The 24,573-nt window shown below is 37.7% G+C and overlaps 1 protein-coding gene across 2 annotated transcripts in view; it reads right to left on the minus strand.

Moving 5' to 3' along the window:
* GNAS (GNAS complex locus) overlaps positions 1-24,573 on the minus strand; it is an 84,165-nt gene that overhangs the window by 41,459 nt on the left and 18,133 nt on the right. The window contains exons 2-4 of one of the 2 annotated variants that reach the window (XM_009998631.1): positions 11,996-11,998; positions 8,098-8,152; positions 7,892-8,011 (exon numbers count right to left, since the gene is read on the minus strand). In XM_009998631.1, coding sequence (XP_009996933.1) covers positions 7,892-8,011; positions 8,098-8,152; positions 11,996-11,998 — 178 coding nt within the window. The remainder of the gene's footprint in view (positions 1-7,891; positions 8,012-8,097; positions 8,153-11,995; positions 11,999-24,573) is intronic. The other variant, XM_009998632.1, reaches the window with a different exon arrangement.

Here is a 24,573-nt window from a genome sequence, read left to right on the forward strand (position 1 = left end):
TTATTACCTTTTACAGTGCTAAGAACAAATGCCATTTCAAATAATGGCTTGAACCCCAGACCATACTGCAACTTTGCTACCCCCTTTCAGGTTGGAAACAAACCCCCTATTTTTGCCAGGAACTTCCACCAGAAGAAAAGAGTGAAAGAGAAGATAGCTCCTCCTCATTCTAAACTGAAAGAAATTCCAAGGACAGATCACTACTCATCTAACACTTTTTCTGAAGAAGCAGAATCTGTCTTCATAGAAGTATTCACAGATGCAGAATACAGCCTACATGAAGAAATAAACCTCACACATATACAACTGAATAGTAAGAAGTTCTGTTTAACCACTGGGACTTTTTTTAAGAGTAAAAAGCAACCCAGTTTCCTTAAAGATTAAGAAATCTTAATTTTTACTGTAACACTGAAGAAATGTCATGTACTTTTCAAAGGCAAGTTGAAAACCCTGACAACCTGGTTCTCTGGACAGTAGGACTCTATGGAAGAGACACTTGCAGTTAGGAAACAAGATACCCTCACCAGCTCCAGTCACCACAAACACAACAGGTCTGTGGCAGGATCCAAACTTGGAGTCCTGCACACAGTGAATAGCTGCTCATCCACACATTTTCATTCCCACACGAGCTCTAACAAACTGACATGCCAGTTTGACAGGGGAAAAGGCCTGTGCTAGTGGATGTCTCAAGACTGGGGACTTGACCTGTTTTTTTTAATTCCATCTTAACTTCATAAACTAACAGCATGCTCCTTGATGCTCTGTTCCATGTTAAAGTCATGCTGTTGGGAAGTCACAGATGCTGCATGCAAGAAGGTAACTTGGCACAACTTACCCATACTGCAGTGCATTGTATTTGGTACTGGAATAATGAAAAGCACGTTTAAATTTAGCACCAAGGGAGACATGTAAGAAGAGCAGAAAGTATCCTACAGAATCAAATGTAAAAAAGATCATAGTATTTTTTCATTTCTTTCTTTTTAGCTAATTCCATGTTCATCCTTTACTCATCTGACATATAAAATAAATTAAAATACCAAAGTACAATTTTTAGAGGCATGTTTACCATCACATTTCCAAGTCTTCGCATGTTACAGTATTTTAATGCCCAGAGGTATTTTTTGTTGTATGCCAAAAAAACATGCCCACAAGGCAATTAACACATTTACATGTTGCCTGGTCTTCATACAGCCTCTCACATAAAACCTTCTCAAGCCACTGCAATGCATTGAAATACTAAGTATTTCTAGGTGGATGCATGAAGTATAGCAAAATTAAAGGATCATCAGAACACATTTTTTAAAAAGAAACTTTTTAAATGCAGATGGTGAATTAAGTAATTGTTTCCAGTCTCCACAGCATTATGCCTTGTGGAAGCAATGAGTTTGTATTTTTCAAGGATATGCTGTCTTTTTCCAGTTTTAATATGAAACTAACCTTTTTTTTAATGTCTAATGTCAAATTACTAAATGGTATAGCAAACTAAATGGACTACAGTGATTAGTTTTCCTAAAGGGTTCTACAAATGGTTTCTTCACTTCAAAAGCACAGGTTTCTACTTAGTGCTTACATTTCTGGAAAACCTATACAGCACAAATATTTTCAATTTAAATGGCTTTACACTTAGGTGTAACAAGAAAGAACTTCCCAAATTGAAGTTTATTTACTATATATCACAGAATCACAGAATGTTAGGGGTTGGAAGGGACCTCTGGAGACCATCAAGTCCAACTCTCCTGCAAGGGCAGGACCACCTAGGGCAGGTCACACAGAAATGCATCCAGATGGGTCTTGAAAGTCTCTAGAAAAGAAGACTCCACAATCTCTCTGGGCAGCCTGTCCCAGGGCTCTGCCATCCTTATGGTAAAGAAATTTTTCCTCACTGTAAGGTGGAACTTCCTGTGTTCTAGTTTGCATCCATTGCCCTTTTTCCTATCACAGGGCATGACTGAAAAGAGATTGGCACCTTCTCCTTGACACCCACCCTTCAGATATTTATAGACATTCATAAGACCCCCTCTCAGTCTCCTCTTCTCTAGACTGTCTAGACAGCCCCAGGGCTCTCCACCTTTCCTCATCAGACACGTGTTCCAGTTCCTGAAACATACTTGTAGCCTCCAACGGACTTTCTCAAATAAATTCCGGTCCCTCTTGAACTGGGAAGTCCAGAACTGGACATAATACTCCACGTGGGGTCTCACTAGGACAGAGTAGAGGGGAAGGAGAACCTCCCTCAACCTGCTGGACACACCATCCTTAATGTACCCCAAGGATACCAATGGCTTTCTTGGCCACAATGGTACACTGCTGTCCCATGGATAACTTGTCCTCCAGGACACCTAGATCCTTCTCCATGGAGCTGCTTTCTAGCAGGTCAGCTCCTAATCTGTACTGGTTCATGTTGTTATTCCTCCCCAGGTGCAGGACTCTACGCGTATTCTTGTCAAACCTCATTAGGTTCCTCTCTGCCCACCTCTCCAGTCTGTTAAAATCTTGCTGAATGGCTGAACAGCCTAGTGTTTTAATTATGAGAAACAGAAATGAAGTCAAGTGGCTGTCTACCTCAGAGTCCCTATACTAAAAGGCAGCTTCAGAAGAACTCTTTAATTACTCTAGAGATTCAAGTATTTCTGCTGTTAAAGGATAGGAAAACCAGCTTTAAGTTCTGTTAAACTCTGATCAGGTAAACTCAATTGGATTATCTAGCAGTCCAATTAGAAGCTGCTCTGTGTAAACAAGATAATGGAGATTTAAAGAGTAAGCAAAGATTGTTTCAGAGGACCTAGTATCAAATCACTCTGCTGACACTCTGTAATACTCCCCATTCCTTGTTAGCTTAACATTCTTGAGTTAAAAATACTTCACACAGCCACATTTTCTACCAGTTTTGCACCTCAAAATGCTTCAATACTTCTTCAAGATATGTATCTTCTCACCGTTTTAGAGATTACTGGATATATAGAGCATTAAAAAAAGAAAGTGAGAGTGAAGACAGTGAAGTGACTTGCTCAAAATAATAAAGCAAGTCTGGACAAGAAAGAGAAAGAGCCCTGTATTTACTTGTCATGATAGCAGCCCAACTTCCATACAGTATTACGCAGACACCCAAGTGATGAGGCTCAGTCTCCCAGCTTTTTCAGCTTCCCACAGCTATACCAACTAGAGAAAATATTTTGCCTACTTCTCCATTCCAAAATCTGTGACATTTAAGATAGCCACATAGGAAACATACCCCAGTAGAGCAAATCTGTTTGTAATTACTCTGTAAAGCTAGTGATGCTGTCACACCAGAGCAGCTCTCCTCTTCCATGATTTATTTAGACAGGAATAATAACGTATCAATATACACATCAGGGTGAATATCTATAGGGACAAATAATTTTGCTGTTACCTACAGAATTAAGGAACACTTTTTGCAGCAAAGTTCACATCTTTTCTTATTCATAATATATTATCGTTATTGTATTGAAGATTTTGGTTTCTGAATCATTTTAAGGACTTCTACCCCCTGACCCTGCTGCACATTAACATATTACACAATTTGTCCCACCTCATGTGTACCTCACTGCTCATGTGCCATGTCATGAACCAGCCCTCAAAACTGATCTCTGTTAAAAATAACCTCCCCAAAATAGAAGGGAGAAGGAGTGAGGGTTACCAGGGTTATTTTAAACCTGGATCAGTTCAATGGCTTGATTTACACTGGGGACCCAATGGATTTGGGGGGGGGCAAGTGAGGGTGGCACACCATGGTATGGAGGAGAGGGAAAGGATGGCTGTGGGCAGAGGGGATGCTGGGCTGGCTCTGGCTGAAGCCAGCATGTGGTAAAGCTCAAAGAGACCACTCAGAAACCATAATAAAACTATTCAGCAGCGCTGGTAGTGGGAGAGTCAAAATAACTACAATAGAACAGTGTAATGAAAAAGTAAACCAGGACCAAAAAAACTGCAGACAATTTAACCAACACCCTAAAAATTCCATCTCTTCTAAGCACATATTTTCACAGATCTAGAGAACAGAAACTGTCTGTGGAAAACACACCAAAGACCAGGCAAATTGCATCGACTTCCGGACTGAAACTCTTCTAGGTTCCTGCCAATGGTATGTACAGTATGTGAAACAACATGGAAGGACTACAAAAGGAACTACAGATTTGCTCCATGACATACTGCAATACTTTAAATCATCACCATGATTATGTGGACAGAATTCCTTTCAGTAAGTAATTTTTTTCCTTTCCCCATATGCTACTACTTTATTTGAGAAATTTAATCGCTTAATACCAAGTGTGCTGAATTAATACATCCCTGACACACACTAATTTTTCAGTTTTAAAGGGAATACTTGACCTATCATGGCAGTGTACCAACATTATTTTTAACTTTGGGTTTTTTTTTACTTTATTTTTTAATTCAATACAATATGCTCTACACAAATGACACACTTTTCCTGTAAGTGAAAAACTGCAAAGCAACAGATGGAGAGACAGACTAAGGAAAGAATTAGAGCAGCAGAACACAGAAGTTGCTCTTCTGAGACAGACCTCTACACTATCATAACACTGTAAAAGCTCCTACACTCTTCCTTTACTTTCTTCTGCCTTTCACATCACACTGAAACTTGCTAGTAGGAAACTTAAATTCTAGCTCCCCATGTACAACAAGTGACTATAAACATAGATCTTGGTGTAAACTTTAAACTTTAAAATATTCCTTCATGTACAGAAGGATGAGGCCTTTTATGTTCCAAAGATCTCCTGTCTTGGAGAAGAAATTACACAATCTTTGTGCTAAACACCATATTTCTGTTTGCTGTGGTCTGGATTGCTAAGTTTAGGAAACTATGAATGGGCATTCAAATGGAAGCAAAATGGCCTTGTATTTTAAGAGTATGGTACTAAGAACTCACAGTCCTCAAAAGAGTAACTTCTTGGTACATGAGTGTTCTTCCCATGGCAAAGAACGGCAACACCAAATACTATACTGAGGAAACTACAGCTTCATAGAACCACAGAATGCTTAAGGTTGGAGTGGACCTTAACAATTATCAGGTTCCAACCTCCCTGGTACAAGCAGGGACACCTCCCACATTGCACAAAGGCTCATCCAACCTGGCCTTAAACACCTCCAGGCTTCTACCACCTCTAGGCAATCTTATGTGTCCTCACAGTGAAGAATTTCTTCCTGATGTCTAATCTAAATAAATATCCTGTCTTTCAGCTTGAAACTGTTACCCCTTGACCTATCATTGCCCTCTGGTGAAAAGCCCCCTCCCCAACTTTCTTAGAGCCCCTCCAGGCACTGGAAGGTGCTCTAAGGTCTTCCTGGAGCCTTCTCTTCTCCAGGCTGAATAGCCTCAACTCACTTAACCTGTCCCCACAGCAAAACTTCTTAACAGTTGAAATATGATTCCCAGTTTAGAAAATGGAAGTGACAGAAAGCAAGTCCTGTAAGTCAAAACAGACAGCACTACATACTGCTAACACTGCTAAACTTTCCCTCCCTTCTTCTGCATTAATACACTACACAGGAAAAGGTTTAGCTGCCAGTTTATGAAATTATCCCACCAGAGCATTGGAGGAGAAAGCAGATAATCAGAATTTCCTTGCACAAAGCAGAACTAGCATACGGCCACTCTTTACACTTCAAGAAAATTAATTTAAATTACTTTGAAGAGAAAACAGTCTGCAACAAAGTCAAAATTATTTTTATAGAAGTACTGAAGGATTCTGTATTTTTTATAACTATGCACTGAGAGCTGGCATCTAGGGACATTCTATATCTTGACTTAAAATAATTAAAATGCAGGTTCAGTTTTTCAGGTACCAAAGGACTATAACCTGCACTCAGACAAACTCAGAAATCTGATACATAGCAGCTTATATAATCTCCAAGGGCAGAAGGAGCCAACAATACTCCTTCAAAATTAGTGACTAATGTATATTCAGTTTAAAACCTCAACCCTGCAAACATCTACATATGAAATAGTTAACCACGCCAATGAAGTTGGACACTAGTCAAAATCATGCACACGCCTAAACCTAAGTAGACTCAGGACTTAGAAGTTTAACACAATACCTTTGCTCAGAGAAGAAAAACTAGTTTTATTGGAGCACTGCTATTTCTGAAGTTGTGTGTCATTCAGCACATCAAAGACTCTTCACTGAATGAACTGAATTTGGTAATTACACCTCCATTGCTTTAGACATGAAGGACTTGATACCATGTGTCCTACCAGAGATAATACATACTAAATATTAACTGCTTTTTATAAAAAAAAATTAATGTAACACAAACAGACTTGGTTTATTCACTTACCACTACATAATCACCTCTTGCTTTCAGAGGAAAATAAAAGAAATAAAAATCACTGAATTCCAATTGAATGAAAGAAAAAAAACAAACCCCTCTGAGATAGAAAAGACAAGGAAAATCAAGTATTTCAGTACAAGGTAGGTCACAGGGACTTGTTATTGTTACAGATCACAACCTGAACTATCACAGAACAATGGGCAGTAGAGAGCTGCAGGCATGCAGCCAGTTCAAGAACACACAGGGTGGGGCAAGGAGCTGCTGTCTTTTACCTTGAATATTCTTCTAAAATTATTGACTAAGAAAATTTTGCCTCACTAGCAGGGGATGATCATCCATGATGGGACCAAATATTCCTATCAGTAACACTGACAAGTGTCAAAATTAGAGGTGTCAAGTCAAAAATCTTAAAATCTCTCCTTTATTTAAGGTTCTTGAACCTAAAATGACTAACATTACATTGTATATGATACAGAAGAATCATACATCCCCCTCTCCACCAACCTGTGTCTGCTGAACTTCAAAGATTATGGATTTCAAGATTACAAAGTTAATATTTCCAATTAACTGCTAATAGCACATGACTTCTGCCTTGCACACAAAGTATGTGGGTTTGGCTCTTCGTTTTTTTATTTTAATAAAGGCTGATCAAAGAAGAGAAATTCCCCAAAGCAGTAATAAAACAGTTAAAAAACTTTGCTGTGGTGCAAACTGTCCCACATCTTGCTACCACTTGCATTTGCATTTCCTTTTCAAGCACCTGGAACTGACTACTGCTGGAAACAAAATTCTGGTGTAAATGGATCGTAATTTTAATACATCATCATAAAACCTACCCTCAGCTCTCTGGAACAGTAAACAAGAGAAAGAATACAAGCTTTGAACCTGTCCTGTATAACTGCAAGTATAAGGTACTTTTCATGGTAATTAGTATATTCTCAGTATGTATGAGCTCAGTGTTTGCAAAGTGTATTTTCATGGGCTTCTGCCACTAACCTGGTTGAGATACAGTAGCAATTTATCACAGTGAGGGGGCACAAAGTTACACCATCAAACAAATAATTATACTTTTTGCATTTACTCTAGGGCTGCTGGCATTTTGAATGATTAACTAGGACTAGGTGGGTTGGGCCAGGACATAGCATGAGGAGAGCCTTTGCAGAAAGTCTGGCTGACACAGCCAGCAGAGAACAGGTCTGACTCAGCAAGAAAACTCTACTATTCTTCCAGAAGAGAAAAATACAGTATCACTACACGCCAGCTATCATCAACAGAGTCCTTTTGGGCAGGGCAATTCTCAACAACATACAAACATTACTGCCAGCACTGCCCTTCTTAACCATAGCAGATTATTTTGGTAGAGCACAAAAAAAGGAGACATAGGTCTCTATAAAGGGTCAGCCTAAATATACTAGTTGTGCTGTTATATACTTTATTTGATTAGTACTGACCAAAGACACCTACTGTAGTAATTCCCAAAAGGGCAACTCACTGTTTTTTGTAAATATTTACTACAGTGCAGTGAAATACAATCATCTGCAAAAAGCACGACTGCAGTCAACTCCAATTATTTACTTACCGGTGGGAAATCAAAGTCTATCTGGTTGGCTAAATTTAAGATGTAGTCGATTCGAAACTGGTTCTCAGGATTGGCTAGTTCAACTGGAGGTGCCAAATTGCCCATTGCTGTCACTATTGTCTGCAAAGGAAAAAAAAGAAGAAGAAATATTGCAGTGCCTAAATACCTAGTTTTGAATAGTTAAAAACAATCGCTTGTAAGTTTACCTCTATAGCTTCTTTAATATTGTTTTTAATATCCTGAATTTTCATTTTCTTCTCCCTGTAATAAAAAATACATTATTAAATCCAGAAACTGTAAAAGCAGAATATATTTTTGAAACAGAACATGAACTTGAAAAGTATTCTATCAAAACTATGGTTACTATTGACTAAAGTGGTCTAAGTCACTGAATACTTTTGTAGATACACTTAACTGCCTCATAACTTTTCTACTTAAACAGTAAACATCTATTTGTATCCAAAAGTTACTATCTAATTATGCTTAGATAAAAACTTACTATAGTCTTTGACTTAGACTAAGACACTCTACAAAATCAAACATATTTTGATTCATCTGAATGCAAAATACTAGACATAAATGGGAATTTTTTAGACAAGCATAAACTGTCAACAAATAAGAGGACAAAAAAGAGACAGTTGTTAAAAGTAAAAACAAATGAAAGGAGACCAAAGAACCTCAAACTACAAAAAAAATACTCCACAAAAATTATGTCATAGCAGAAAGCACTAGAGCAGAGAACACAGCCTGACAGAGACATTAACAGTTCAGACATCAGATCTAAAATAAATAATAAAGGGGATTAACTGCAGTCAAATTAAAAAGCATAAGGCTCAAGCCAGCTAATGTGTAAAACCACTGCCTCTACTGTATTTGTACTGTATTTTATGTCAAATCTGACAACAGTATTTTCAATGCCAAATAGTGCAATCAAATTAAATGCATGATCAAGCATTTGGTATAACCAGGAATTAGCGTCCTAATGGCATTGCTAGTATTGAGTCTGTAAACTGCAACTTAGTTGTAACGCACTATGACAAAGATTTATCTTATTAATTTCTTGTTATACGCACCATAAAATTACTACACTGAGGTAAACCACATTAGTCATATAATTATAAAAAAACCCCAACACCTAAATTGTCTAAATGACCTTTTAATCCCCATTAAATTGTTTTTACAGAATGCTTTCGTTATCTGAATAGTTATAACAACAATTTATTTATTTATTTTCATTTTGAAAACTAGTATTTTTCAGCACAATATCCCAGAGACTGGAAACTTCAACAGTATGTTTTCTTCTTTCACTCTTTGAAAAGTGGTGCTCATGCTTTCAGTTAATAGATTGCAGCTTGAAAACCTCATTACACTGAGTTAATTAAGTACACATATTGCAAATGTTTTTTATCACTTTTACCCTTCCTATAATCATTCACAACCAATGAGCAAAATGAAACTGAAAGCATATTCACCAATCAAGAATGCAGAACAGTTGAAGAAAAAAAAAAAAGTACTGCTCAAATAACAAGGCAGATGCAGACAACCAAGACTGGTGGGAATTTTAGTTATCAAATGAAAGATTAATGCAACTTTTGTAAAAGATAGGGTCAAGAAAAATCCTGCTGTGCCAGACACATGTTCACTGCCTTTTAGATACAGACATGGAGGATCTTACTGTACACCATTCTACAGCTGTGAAAGCATGAGTGCTATGCAAGTGCTGCTCTTAGAGATGGAAGCAAACAGCAGCATCATATCAACTCATTTTGGATGGCTTAGCTGTGCAGAGAACAAGTCTGAAGCAGAAGCAGAACTCTACCAAAAAGAAACACAATTATCCCTGAACATGAGCTCATCAACACTGACCACCGTGTTTATTCTCAAAACTATGGGGCAAGGTGAGGAAGGTCAGTGAAGCTCAATGCAGAAAGAAAATGAAGTTAGCAACAATGAGATGTAAATTCTTGGTCCCTAGACTTCATCATCTACCTACCAACCACCTTATTCATAAAGACTACTAGCTCTTTGCTGTAGGGATTTGGCAGCACTGATGGGAAAAAGGCAGTGAGCCAGGAAAGGCCACATGCACCGAACTAAGGAAAACAAATGAGACAGGAAAAGAGAGGGAAAAACTGAGGCCTTTTCACCCTCTTCCTTCCCATATTCAACACTTCCTATTGCCCCAAGAGTTAAGAAACTCTCCATTCCACAGACCAAGACTCACAGTGGGTGTACAAGTACTGTATTTTTCAGTTAGTGCACATAACATTTCAAAAACATCAGCCACTTTCTGCTTTTTAAATATTATGTTCCTTTATTAAAAAAATGTGAATAGTGGTATGAAAGCAGGAAATGTTTATCAATGACAGTGTAAGCAACGTGTCTGCCTTGATTTTGCCGCCAATTTTCAGCTGGCTTTTGAACTTAAGGAAAATGTATTCAGATTAGTAATAATATTCAGCCATCTTGCTTTGTTTTGTAACATCATTAGAAATACAGAATTTTAGAAAGTTTTCTGTTTTGTTGTGGTTTTTGTTTGTTTGTTTTTTTAAGCAAATTGTCGTTAGATTCTCTCCACTGGAACACTTGCAGATAACTGTCTCAAAGCACTAGCTAAGTGCAGTTACCTGTCTCTTCCATACCATACAATAAACCAGAATCTTTTTGTTATAGATTTTAGCCAGACTTTACAGTTGTGTCTTTTCACTGATCCAAACACTACTAGGAGCACTGCAAAGTGATATAAAACCCCAGCAATTAACAAACTGCTTGATAACCATCATCATCTTCACAACAAGAATACTCATAGTTCCTATTTCTGGTTTTGTTGCCATGGCCCTATAGCATGCCTGGTAAACAAGGATTCTTATTACACAGCAATGAATGTATCATGTCATTTTGTGTTTTGTAATGTTTACTAAGCGTAAATTTGCCATGACAATGAGATACTCTATTCTTCTGGAACTCAACATGTTCATCAATCATTCACCCAACAGCTTACACACAACTTAAACTTCTCTTCATAAAAAGAAAGGTGAAATTACTGTTTTTCAGGCACTGATGGAACTGCAGACAACAAAAGCTAAGCCCCAACCACTGACGTCCCTTCACTCTGCCAGAATTGTTCCAGAGAAACCTCAGCCAGGTAGCACCTCAAATTTCTAGAAGTAATTGAACTGTATTTTTCCCACCCATGGAGAATGAATATTCAACTTGGAAACAGATTCTTGCTTTTTTCTTTCTTATTCCTGGGTGCTGGCATGATGGCCAAAACTACAAAAGAAAAAACCTGGGCTCCCAAAATGTTTTCTTCTGGAACAGACTGAGTAGATTGGGAATGGCTCCATGCTCTCCTGGCTAATGAACAACTGATGTCTCTGCAGGCCTGCTCTGTATCTTTAGATGCCATGGGTTAATAAGGTCATATTTTAATCTTGTTTAAAACTTTTGCTTAGGCTGTGTACGGTAGGCCAAACAAAGCATTATACTCTATTAGTTGAGGATTATAAGAAAAATCTCAAATCCTGCTGGTTTCAATATTTAAATGGGCCAAAGCAAAGCTGCACACAGCTTTCAGGAAAACTAATAAAGTCTATTTTAGGTTCTATTAAAAAAAATGACATTTCAATTCAAATAACATGAAATTAAAATGACATAAAAGGTCAGGAAAATCAAATATTCCTTGAAAACAAACTTAATCAGTATTTAGTAAATAACTTCTCCACCTGAAAAACTGTGAAGAGGCCATTTTAATGCTGTGGGATGCATCATTTGAGTGAAAGTAAAAAGACTTCGATCAGACAATATGCATCAGAAAAAGGCTCTTAATGAGGGTAAATTATGATTGCAAATTAATCCCACTATCAGCATGGTCTAATAAAGGAACATACCTTGGAACATGAATATTTACAATGTGAATACGTTTCTCACTTCATCTTGTAACACAATTTCATCCGTGCAGCCTTAGCATAATACTGTCACATAATGGTTTGCAATTTAATAGCGAGCATAATTCCACAAGTGAGCATGTCTAGAATCCTGAAGGGTATGCAACACCATGGGCAGTGTACCTCATGCTACACAGGGACACCTACTTAAAATTACGAGCTTTGTATAATACAATACACCCTCAAACCATGTTAAAAAGTTATTACGTTCCCATTTTCTTCTAGTTCTCAAGGATACCATTGCAATGTATAAAAAAGTAGAAAGTTTCTCTTTAAACTTGTACTTCAAAAAGTAAGTGCCTGGAAAATGTATATATAGGCCACATTAAAATGTAACCACAATGTTAATACAGAGCATTAGCCTTTGTCTTCTTCAGAAGGTTGTAAACAGCCTGGTTTCTATCACCTTCAGTGATCGATGTAACACATACACTACCTTCATTTCTGAAGAACTGTCAAACTTCACTCACTCTTGAACTTGCTGACATAACAATTCTGTCTAGCGAAAAGCTTCCCTTGTCTGTGCGAAGCACTGGCTGTTAACTGAATCAATTTGCAAATATAAGAGCCAGAATAGATATCTTACAAAACAATTTGTCTCTGGCTTTTTATAGGAGAAAAATGACATTGCTGTGCTTCAACTCAGGTACTTTTAGGAAGTAGCCACAGGCAGTCCCCTTTCTCCTCAGGTTCAAAAGCCCATTGCAATTACACATTTAAAGCAAATGAAAAGTTAGTATATCCATTTCGTTTTAAAAGACAATTCAGTTCTTTTGACAGGCAGTCATGCACTTTACTGCCACATGGGATTTAAACATAGTTATTCACCTAAGTATGGTGTCTTTGATGCAGTGAAACATGCTCACAGATTTAATAAACATTCCATAAAATCTGCATTAAAATTTGTTTACTGCACCTTATGGAAGTTAACAAAAATGCAAACAGCACTACCTGCCAATCCACCTCATAAAAACACAGCAGCATAGTCAGAACCTTCAGACACAAGACCACAAGAAAGGAAATTCAATTAAGACTTTGCTAGCAGTTTGGATTACAAAAATTCTGCAGTATTTTAAATTTCAACAATAAGATAAAATTGGTTTAACAGCCTGGGTTATTTCTAACAGAACATGGCAATTATCTCAAAATATAACAGCTCGGATGGTAAACAGGGCAGAGGCCAAGTTAGAGGAACTTGAAAATGGGGGGAAATAGGTGCACAGAGTATTCAGAGTGAAGCTGAAATAATTAATCTTAGACCTATGACAAAGTACTAGTATTACAGACAAAATTGCTAAAATGCAATAGCAACACCCAGTCAATATATTTTGCAAATCAAAGCCTTAATTTATATCACACCACAGAGATAGCTCAGTAATTCTGCCAACTTCAAGGAGATTTTACATTTTGTACTGCTCAAGAACAACCAGGAGGAGCACACAGGGTACCATGGGGTAGGAGCTGCCATGCACCAGCTGCACAGTAGAAACTGTACAGCTTTCCACAGGAAACATGATTTAGTTGTGTCCTCACTTGCAGCAGAACTGAAAGAGATTTTCTAACCACATGAACACTTTGTTCTTGATAGCTCTGTCACCTTGTAAAATGAAATTAAGTTACCCAAAGGCAGAGCTTGCTCACAAAATGTAATCTACAGCACACTACACAGTCAATGCCATGCTGGTAACACCACGTATGTATCAAGCATCTCACTGAGGGCAACCGAAACTCAGTGCTGCTGGATGCGGAAGTGTAGGTTCTCCTCCCTAATACTCTGCTCTTCCTCTTACAGCCCCTTTCCTCCTCACCAACATCTGCTTCACTTTGAAGATTCTTAGGTTTATTTCTCTGAAATTCTGGGTAACAACAAACTGTAGCATCCAGCTACCAAAGATTATTTACCGTGAGAATAATAGTAGTAGAAAAATAATGGCTATGAGAAGAGACAATTAATTTCCTCTGTAAATTATACCCTTTGGAAAAAGAAAACCCCAACAGGTTGAATATTTTGTCGTTACACACTCTGATTTAAAAACATAGTTAAAAATTATGTTGCACAGATATAATTGCAACTGAATGATTTGGGAGAACTTAGATCAATTATCTCCTGATAATCACTTTCACACACATGGCATGCAATACACAGAAAAGACCATACATACAGGGCTTCTACAAATTACCCTTTAAATACTGGAAAAAGCCACTTGAACACTTCTGGGTTTAATACATTACAATATTTACCTCCATGAGCTATATGCACATCTTACCACATGGCCATAAGTAGATAAACATACAATAAGAAATGTAATATCATAATAGCTAAGAGATGCCTTCTATTTATGGAACAACATAATTACTCTCCAAGTTAAAAGACAAAAAATACAAAATTACTGAGGCACTGATAAAAAACAGAACCCAGTTCTGTGATAGCAGACATGATGTTATTTTTGGTCACTATTTACACTGGAGTGTTAGGGGCTAAGGGCGTGACTAGTTTCTTATTTTAGGAAACAGTACCATAATGAAATTGCCGTAAAACTCTGAAAAAAGGGCATCCCTAAATATAAACCTAATTAATACAATGTTTATTTTATCTGTGCTGATTGTGATATCCCAGGTGAACAGGTTAAAGGGTAACATTCAGCCAGCATTGCTATCTGATGCAAAGGCTGTTGTGGGCTGTTTAGCTCCTGATGAAGTTCAAGGAGCCTGGAGGGTGGCTGGACACATACCTGATGGCTCTGTCCCAAGGGCTGCTTAGGCAGGCAGGCCCATGGCACCCTGGCTGTACCATCTGCCAAGGTGGATGTGGCATAGAGATGCTATTCTGGCTTTAATCCACCTTGGGCTTTGCAAATTCCTGCATAAAACCAGTTTAACTATCATACCTCTCAAGTGGCACAAAGAGACCATCACAGATGCAATATTATGAAGCATAATTCTGCTTATGGTGCTTCATTTACCTCAGCCAATTAACTATCAATAGTTTAGGTAAGGAATTAAAATAGAAGTGTTCAAACAGAGCTCTTTGATACATGAGATTGACAAAGGTCCTTAAATTCATACTGTTCAATTAAACACCTTTGCAAATTGCAAACTTGGTCTCTAGTTCTTCAGGCATGCATACAGAGCATAATACGTTTCATTTTCTTGCTCTAGGTACAGGTAATTAAGCATATTACAATAAAAGGTGTCCTCAGAAGTTTCATATTCTCTCTAGATACTCAACATAATAATTAACAAGGCTAGAGTCTTCACAGTACACTTTGTCACTCTTTTCTGGTACAGGACACGTCTCAGAAGCAGCAAGAACAGGAGGATTCAAGTCAAACCTGCTGCATCATCTTGCCTCGTACAATTCACTGTTTCGAGATAACCATTTCAAATTTTTGTCAGGAATTACAAAAACTTTTTTATTTATTTATTCTAGCACTGTGAATGTAGTCATTACTAACATAGAAAAAAAAGGAAATGTGCACATTGGCCATCACCTTTTTGAAATACTTATATCCAACTGTGCAACAGAACTGAAATACAGCAGACAACACCCCTCAGGACATACTCTCTGCTGCTTCAAGTTGTCTGCTTACACAGCCATCCTTCACAGCACTAGCATTACCTGAATTACCTGACTGGGTCTAGTGATCTCTTTGTGTCCAGAAAAAATACTGTCATGTGAGTACATACTAACCAGACACTGTCTTACACACAGATCAACAGCACCTTCTGTTAAAACTGGGGTAATTTGCTGTGTTGTTCATCACTTCATCCCCAGTACTGCAGGGCCTTTGTTTTAAAATACAGGCAGTTACCAGCAGCATTACTGGGGGCTCTGTTCTTGCCTTAATTTTCAGGCACTTTCAAAGCACTTTTGTCCAAACTTTGATACATCCATTTGACGAGCACTCTCTGAGTTTCATTTGCTCTGACACTGTTTTGTATATGTCTGTATTCTAATAATTTCTTCAACCAGGATTGGCTATGAAGCTTTCCAAAGAGGGCAATCATGCCCAGAGCTCTTCTGGGGTCCATGTACAAGAATGAGAGGAATAGCTCCTATAATGGCTAATGACTTCATTGCTACTTAAAACTAAAAAAGTACACAGCTGGCTAAGTGCCAACATTAAATGGAAAGAAATCCTAAAATAAAAATGGCTGGAACACTGGATGCCAAATAAGTATACACAGAGACCAGCCCAAGCAGGATGCAATGCAGTAGGGAAGACAGTCTTGAAAATCTCTCTGATTTTTTTAGTCATTATGATCTCCATTACCATTTGAAACACTTCTGGCATATGATCTTGTAGACAGGCAATCTGGTAGGCACTTGCCTCTAACAGACACAAAACCCAAGGTCTTCAATCCAAAACTTTGCATGTTAGCACATAAGACACAGATGTCAGAAGGACAAGAGCACATCAGAAACAAGACAACAGCCTGCAGTACTGTGTGCAGCTGTGGAGTCCTCAGCACAGGAAGACAGGGACCTGTTAGAGTGAGTCCAAAATGATCAGAGGGATGGAGCACCTCTCCTATGAAGAAAGATTGAGACAACTGGGGTTATTCAGCCAGGAGTAGACAGCTCCTGGGAGACCTTACTGTTGTCTTTCAATACTTAAAGGGGGACATAAAAAAGATGGGGACAAACTTTTTAGCAGGGCCTGTAGGGGTAGAACAAAGGACAGTGGTTTTAAACTGATAGAGGGTAGATTTAGACAGATCTTAGGAAGAATTTTTTTACAATGAGCATGGTGAAACACTGGGACAGGTCACTCAGAGAGGTAGTAGATGCCCCATCCCCAGAAACGTTCAAGGTCAGGTTGGATGGGGCTCTGAGCAACTTGATCTAGTTGAAGATGTTCCTGCTTACTGCAGGCATGTTAGTCTGGATGACCTCCAAAGGCCCTTCCATCCCAAACTATTCTATGAGTCTACATTTCACCATTTTTCTCAGTACTTTAAAAAAATTCCATTAAATTCTCAATTACCCAAATGTTTACATTCTCATAACTGCTAAATGGTTTAGTATTGATACCCCATAAGCTGAGAATGGCAGACTGAAGAGGAAAGTTGTTAAGGCAGTGAATGTAGACTTTCAACACCTGCAAGATGAGTACAATTTGGAAAGGAGCACAGGAACTGTTTATTAAAATACACAGCTGACACTGAAAGCTGACACATATCTTTTGGCAGTGTTTGATTGCTTCCACTAAGTCAACTATTTTCTTTACAGCTGTGAATCTGGAACTTCTATCATTGACAAAGTCTGAATCAAGGAAGATTCCCACAGTTATATCCAAGGATGAAGAGCTGTCAGGTACATGAAACTTTAGTTACAAGCCTTAAAGAATTGCATATAAAATTGCTTACAAACTCAGCATTATCCACAGAAACTAGAACAGCCCCTACTGATCTTAGCTTTTGGAAAGTTCACATTCACAGTCACTCTTAACAGTGTGCTGCCTTATCTAAACAATGACTTCCAGTATATATTTTACTAAAATTCAGATTTCAATAGGAAGGTAGTTTTGTGAAAAATGTTCTAGATGTAATGTTTCCCTGTAAACAATTAGAACAACATTCCCACTGAAATCCCCAGAAGAAAATCATGTGATATTTGACAAGTACTGTTAAGATTTCAGAAGTTGTAGTTGTGTATTTATTCTTTCAGATGATGTATGGATTTACTATAATTGTGCATGTAAACTGCATTTTTTGAACATAAAGTAACTAAACATTGGAATAAGCAAATCTGAGAATCTGTCCCTTAAAAGATCCAGGCTAGTGCACAGAGAGGCAGGTGTAGCACAGCCCATAACAAAGCAAGGTGCTGACAACTTTGGCTCTAATCCATCAAAGCACTTAAGCACATGTTTAATTTTAAGCACATGAGTAATTCTATCAACTTTAATAGGGCTACTCATGGTTTAAGTACTGTGATGGATACGGGCCAGAATGTGCAGAACCTTTAAGAATGCTGAATGGCCTATGTTATATGAAGAAAAAACACCATTCTTTCACTGAACAATAAAGTTATAAAAGCTTTGGAAGCAAAATTTACCATAAATTGAACACAGCTCTGCTTATGCAAACACAGAGATGCTAGTCTGCAGTCTTTGAAGGTAAAACATGATGCAAGCTCTCAAGTGCAAGATGTCCACACCTCTTTGGCTTACCCTGCTGTTTCTATGACAGCCCCATGTTATAGCTGTATGTCACCCATGCCCACCACACTTTGGGGGATGCCAGTTAAGCAGTCTTATGCAGACCAAAACCTTTGCTACCAGTTACACTTCTTACATACAATGCTCCTAGATGCATTTGAAAACATCAGTACTGCAGCCTGTCAAACCTAAGCTTGCCTGTACAGACACCAGTGCAATCCGGTTTCAGCGGTAACTGGTATAATAATTTAGTGACCCTTCCGTAATATCAATTATTTTGGATATTCTAAGTTGTACACATTTCTTTCATACACAATGTGTGGGAAATTTAAATATTTTAAAGCAAAAATATGATTTCTTGAAAATATTTTACAGTGTCTATGTTAAGGATGTTAAAATCCTACCTGGTCTGGAAATTTCTAGCTAGTCAGAGGTGACTTACCTGATCTCTAAACCCTTCACTAGAAAATTCTAGATCTTGTATTATCTGAATATGGCTCCAAAAATTGTTACCATGTTTTAGAAAACAGTTTTCAAAAAAAGAATGAAGAGAATTGAACAATTTGAAAATCCATTACAGATGTTCTCCAGGCCAAATCAGCCTCACTAACCAGTAACACACAAGAATCATCTAGTTGTATCCCAGCACTCCTGAGTCTGAAAAGCTCCAGAAAAAACGTGGTTATATAGCTGTGTTGTCCCAAACAAGCAGTGAATTTTAACAGCTTCTAACATTAATATCAAGTAATATCTGCTCTGAAACAAAAAAGGGAGAAGTAGAAGTCAATTAAATTATGCCAGTACTCAGGGACCAACTCTCTCCCCACACCAAAGGTAATAGCTTCTGTCTGCTTACTAACAAGTCCCCAGTCAGTAACAAATACAGAAAGGAAATGTATGGCTAACTGGGAAACAAGTATCTTCTGCCAAACATTTCCAGAATTCCAAACTTTTCCCTCACTTTAGAGCAGAATAAGATTAAAATTGGCTCTTATTTGTCTTCTCCTCCCCACTGTATCACATCAGCAGTATGAAAGGGTGTAAAACCAAGGCAGCTAGGTGACCTGTGCTACTCTTGCTCTGTAAATTCAGGGAGACTCAAAACGTCTTTTCAAGAGCAGGGAAAATGAAGTCACGCAACACCACCACTTGTAGGTCTGTCTGGATTCTAATCCTGTTGCAGATATTCCCTCCCCAATTGCTACCACTTGGTACAATACAGTTTTTGCTCTGACCACTCCTGATAGAATAGAAAATTACACCTATTACATTCCTTGATTTGTCAACAAATATGCTTGAGAAAAAATGCGTGTTTAGGTTTGGGTTTTGCTATGATTATATTTATCCTTTCTTCTTGCTCTTTTGGGTTTTTTTCTTTTTCTTTTTTCTCTTGCTGGTGAACAGGCAGCAAAGGGAACACAAAAATAAACAGCTTTTGTGTGGATCATGTTTTCTGAGATACCTTCAGCAAGGGAATTACATACTACTACTTATTAGATGGAATTTATAGAAAATTAAGTATAGTACTAAGGGACTTTAAAATTCCCTTACATACAATTGAAAAAGAGAATGTTTTGTATCTACGTCACTCAACAGTCTCTAATTTTTGCCAGAATTCTCAGATTATTAAAACTGTGACTAGTGTGGTGCATCAATATGTTTTATAATGCTATTACTGTTAACAGTTTTAATAATAATTCTGACAATTTCTAACTTAAAGTCACAATAGAGGGGTTTTAAAATTATTTTTGTATAATAAACAAGTTTGTCATCTAGTACTTCTACTTCACTTGTGTACATCTATCACAGCAGTACTGTGTGAGAGCACAAGCTTATTATCCTTGTGGATAAGTGAATGGAGTCAAAGTGACTACATGTCCAAAAGGCAACTCAGAAGAACTATGACAGAAGCAAGTTTTTCTCCAAAAACCACTCAGGAGGTCAAAGTATATTAGGCTCCTATATAACAGATGCCAAAAAGCAAGCCAAAACAAAAACCCAACACAGATCACACCTCCAAAAAACTGTACAGCATTAATCTTCTCTGAGCAAACTCCTCAGCATCACACACAGCTCTCAACTAAGGTTGTCTTTGTTTCAGGTTAGTATGTCCAATGCTTTTACCACGTTTTTGTCTTTACAATAAGAAATGTACTTCATCTCGAGAAATTCAGTGTGCCCTCACAGTTTCCAGTAACATATGGATTAATCAAGACTCCTATTCTAGATTTAAACACAGATACAGCTTGATTGCGTTCCAAACTGAAATTCAAAGCAGTTTCTTCTTTGATCATTTAATACTTGAAAGTATTTTTTTTTCTCAATTCCAAATCATTGTTAAATGATCTTTCCTTAAATTTGGCACAAGCATTAGTGAGCAGATAATCCTCAACAGAGCGAGTCTACCAACATTCCTCAGAAAAAACACACCTAGCTCCCTTACCCCTAAACACCAAGGTTTATTCTTACAGCTCACATGAAGTTTCACAGATTAACACCCAACCTTGTGTTTATAAAGGACAAGTTTGTTAATGCCACTGTCACACAACTTCTCATAAGAAGCAACTATACCATGACATGAGGCAACGAGAATTAAACCAAGCAAAATTCAGTATGAGTTATTTCCTTTAAAAGAGCATTCGTATTACAAAATCAAAACTCCCGCATACAGTTTCCAAGCAACCTGACTGCACTGCTATTCACACAGCACCTCCCATATCGCTCATGTTACAACTGCACTTTTCCTGAGATGAGACTATGCCAAAACTTGAGGTTGCACAAGACATGAACTGCAGCTTTTACCACAGCTGGGAAGTGCTCAGACCAGCTACGACACTGCAATACTGCTGTGGGGATGGAACAAGACTTGCCATGGGGCATCCAGTGGGGAGCAGGAAAAAACATAAGTGTCTTATCACCATTCCACACAAAATTTAGGAAGCAAAAAGGTTGACGGTCTAAACCAACACCTGCTTTTTCTTCAGAAAGGTCCTCCAATCTGCCAGGTGACATTCAGCCCTCTGCAGACAGTAACTGCAACACCAAAGCTCTTCTAACACCTCCTGTAACCTCACTTGAGCAAGAACAGAAAACTTCACCCTCTAGATTAACATGTTCCCACCCTAAAGCCCCGACATACAGTAACGTTGGTTCACTTATAGCAACAGCTCATTCATATCCAGTTAAGGCTGCACTCAACATAAAAGAAAAAGGTATTGTTTGTATCTGTTAAGTCAACAACTGAAGTATTCATGTCTCCTGCACAGCTTATGGGATACTTTAATGATTATTAAGTCTTAAAGAAGTCAAGGAAACACAAAATATCCTGACACATAAGGATGTAAGTTTTAAAAACTCATTACAATCAACACCTACGCCTACTGAAACTGTAGAATTTCAGAAGGAAAATTTTCCAGTTCACCTTACTCGTGCAATTACCAGCATTTTCAGGCAATCAGTTTCATGTTCTGAAACAGTTTTCTGTTTTAGTCCCTCATGAAGTAACAGGAGTGAAAAATCACTTAAAGAAATTACGATGCACAGAAAAGCAGTCCCTGAGAACAGTCAAGTTCAACTTTAATCTCATTCAAAATGGTAGCTACAATGTATTTACACAGAGATACCTTGACACACTTACACAAGCAAAGTTACCCTCTTAACAGGTCAAGAGCTAACATGGAAATTAGTTAATTATAATCAAGTTTCCATGCAAAAGAGATCAACCATGCTGGATTTCAAAGCCAGCACTGGAAAGAGTAAGCATAAGGCAAAAGTGCAAAGAATCAAATTTGTGCATAAAAAATTGTCCAAGACAACTTGGCACCAAAACTGAACCAGTCTCAAACGCTACACACTCAAAGGTAACAGGCCCAATCTGACCATCTAGTACTGTTTACCTCTGATGGTATGGATTTCTTATTTCTATAGAGTTTATGTAACTACCTTTTAAAGTCATTTCCCATATCCACACTTTAAGAAAAAAATTTGCAATACAGATTTGCATATGTAATTACAATCAAAATAGAAGAGGACAGCAAACCCAAGCAGAACTGCCACTTCATCCACACCAACTTGGCAAAAGTATAGAAAAAATAGGGCAGAGCACACTGCTCTGTGTTAACACTGTAACCACCTCTGTTTGCAACCACCTGCATAAACAGTGTACTCAAACAGGTCAAAGCAACACTTCAACTGGTTGTAACTGTTACTCCCCACTCCTCCCTCACACCTGGGAGGAGACAGGAGAGGAGGAGGCAGGTGCCACCAACACAGGGAGACCCTTGCACGACAGCTGAGAGTCTCTGGACAAGAACTGTTTTGCTGAAAGACAACTCACCACATGAGAACCCGCTCTACCAATGTATAACCAATTAAAAAAGCCAAATGAAAACTGGTATTGTACCTGAAGTTTGGAAGATTATATTGTATTTTCTACCTAGATGGGAAGGCAATGTTGAAAACCAAATAAAAATCAAATACATAAATAGTTCCTGAGAGTAACACAAAGGTTCTTCTGAAAGCAGACTAACAAGAAGTACAGCCCAGAGCTAAACATGTATCAGGCAATAGCTGCCTTGAAAGTATCACCCTGCTTTCTCTAAATATATTTAATATTATATGAAATATTTAAATTTCTTTTCCTCTTATAAAAAGTTTTGCACTACCAAAAATGAAGATGATTTAAGAAAAATATCTGGAAATAAACATCAAATATTACCAGGCAATAACAATAAAAATACCGTCACTTCCTTCCAAGCACAGATATAGTCTTCATCACATTAAATTCATTAGTGAAATTCTTCAGCCAGCATCAGGGAGTATTGTTTCAGGCAACAGGTTCCACCTACCTGTTCTTTGTGCTGGTCTGACTTCAGAATCAGCTAGAGCACATTAAAAATAGTTTATTTATTTCTAGCCATCAAACAGAAAAGCCACAGTTACTACATAGCTACTTCTTAACTAATTTTGCTCTGAAGCAAGTCAATCTACTTAAAAATTTACTACAAGTGGTAAAAGGTTTTGGCAAACAAATCCCATACATTTAACAGAAAAAAAAACCCCAAAAAAACCTTCCTTCAGTAGAGAGGAGCTGTAGAAATGAATCTGAAAACACAATAGACATTTATTTCCCTTACCTAAATACTGTACTTCCTATTATGCCCATTCATTTTAACTGCATAGTAAGAGAACAATACTTTCATAATTCAGTTTTACAGTTCCTTAACAGTGTCACAGCAGGCTATTTTTAGTTACAAAAGCTTAAGTGAACACAGTATGCAACTACGGTTTTTTAGGCACGCAGACAGGACTGACTCTTGAAGTCTTTCAGTTAGTCCTAAACAGATGGGCAGATACAAAAAAAAAACAACCCCTCTCTTCTCAGCTTCTTGTCACACGTGCCTTACAAAAAACTACTGCTGTGCCAGGCAGTTGAATCTTACAAGATAGTACTTTCTAAATGTGTTGGGGTTTTTTTAAGTTGGCAGATTAGTTTTTCCATGAGTTTCCTCATATGCAGATTACTTCCCAACAAACACCAGGAGGCTGAGTCTTTCCTCCTTGTGGAGCTATTTATATTCAAACTGAGCACAAAGTAGATACAGAACATCCATGACCTGATTCACTGCCTACTTAGTTCTCATTTGTGCCAACCTAAGACTGAATGTGCAAGATATATCACAGAAACCTGAACAACTACTCAGGTTAACAGATTGTTGAAAAACAAATTACACAAAAATTTAAGTCTTTCCCATTTAAAATATAAATATTGAAACATTAAATATCTCAGGTAAAACACAAGAAAATATGCGTTCCATTTTTTACAATCTGCTTAGGAAATGTTTCTGAAGCTAAGAGCATTGCCCACAGCCACAATTTACCATGATCCTGGACTTCCAAGGAACCCCACTTTTAGCACCATGAGGGTCCACTGAAACAGGAAGGTACCATTTAGAAACAGGAAGGTTCACTGATGGTTTGGACAAGCATTCTGGATCCAAACTAGTGCCTTCTCCAATGCAACAAAAATTAACTGGAAGAATTCCAAACAGCACTTACTGAGAACTCTGGGAGTCACAATGGATACAGTGAAGAAAACTTCTTTCACTTTACCATATTCAAAATCTACATATATTTGGACTCCACCAATAAGAACAATGACCTTTTACTGAGCTTAAAATTGGAAATTAATTACACCTGAATAAGCACATTTATTATCATTTCCCCCAATAAAAGGGAAGTTATACTGCTGTAATTTAAGTCAAACTATGACAATGGCACAATTACAATGTCCTGGCCCTGACCTGACATTCTAAATGGCAACAGAAAAGTAAAAGATAGAGTTCATACTGACAGTATATTAGAAATTATAATGTCAGGCCAAAAGTTATGTGAGAAATAATTTGCTGATACTTAGCGTATCAGTTAGGATATGCAGCACTCTGCTGTAATTGCCCAGTTACCTTCACAACATATGGTCCTTCAAATATTAATAATATCATTTATATGAGAAACTTCTACACAATTGAAAAAAAATAATCTCAAGAGAGTGTGCATATTGCTGTAACACTAC

This window comes from Chaetura pelagica, unplaced genomic scaffold (genome assembly GCF_000747805.2).
Source record: "Chaetura pelagica isolate M959 unplaced genomic scaffold, ChaPel_1.0 scaffold275, whole genome shotgun sequence".
In the NCBI taxonomy this organism is placed as follows: domain Eukaryota; kingdom Metazoa; phylum Chordata; class Aves; order Apodiformes; family Apodidae; genus Chaetura; species Chaetura pelagica.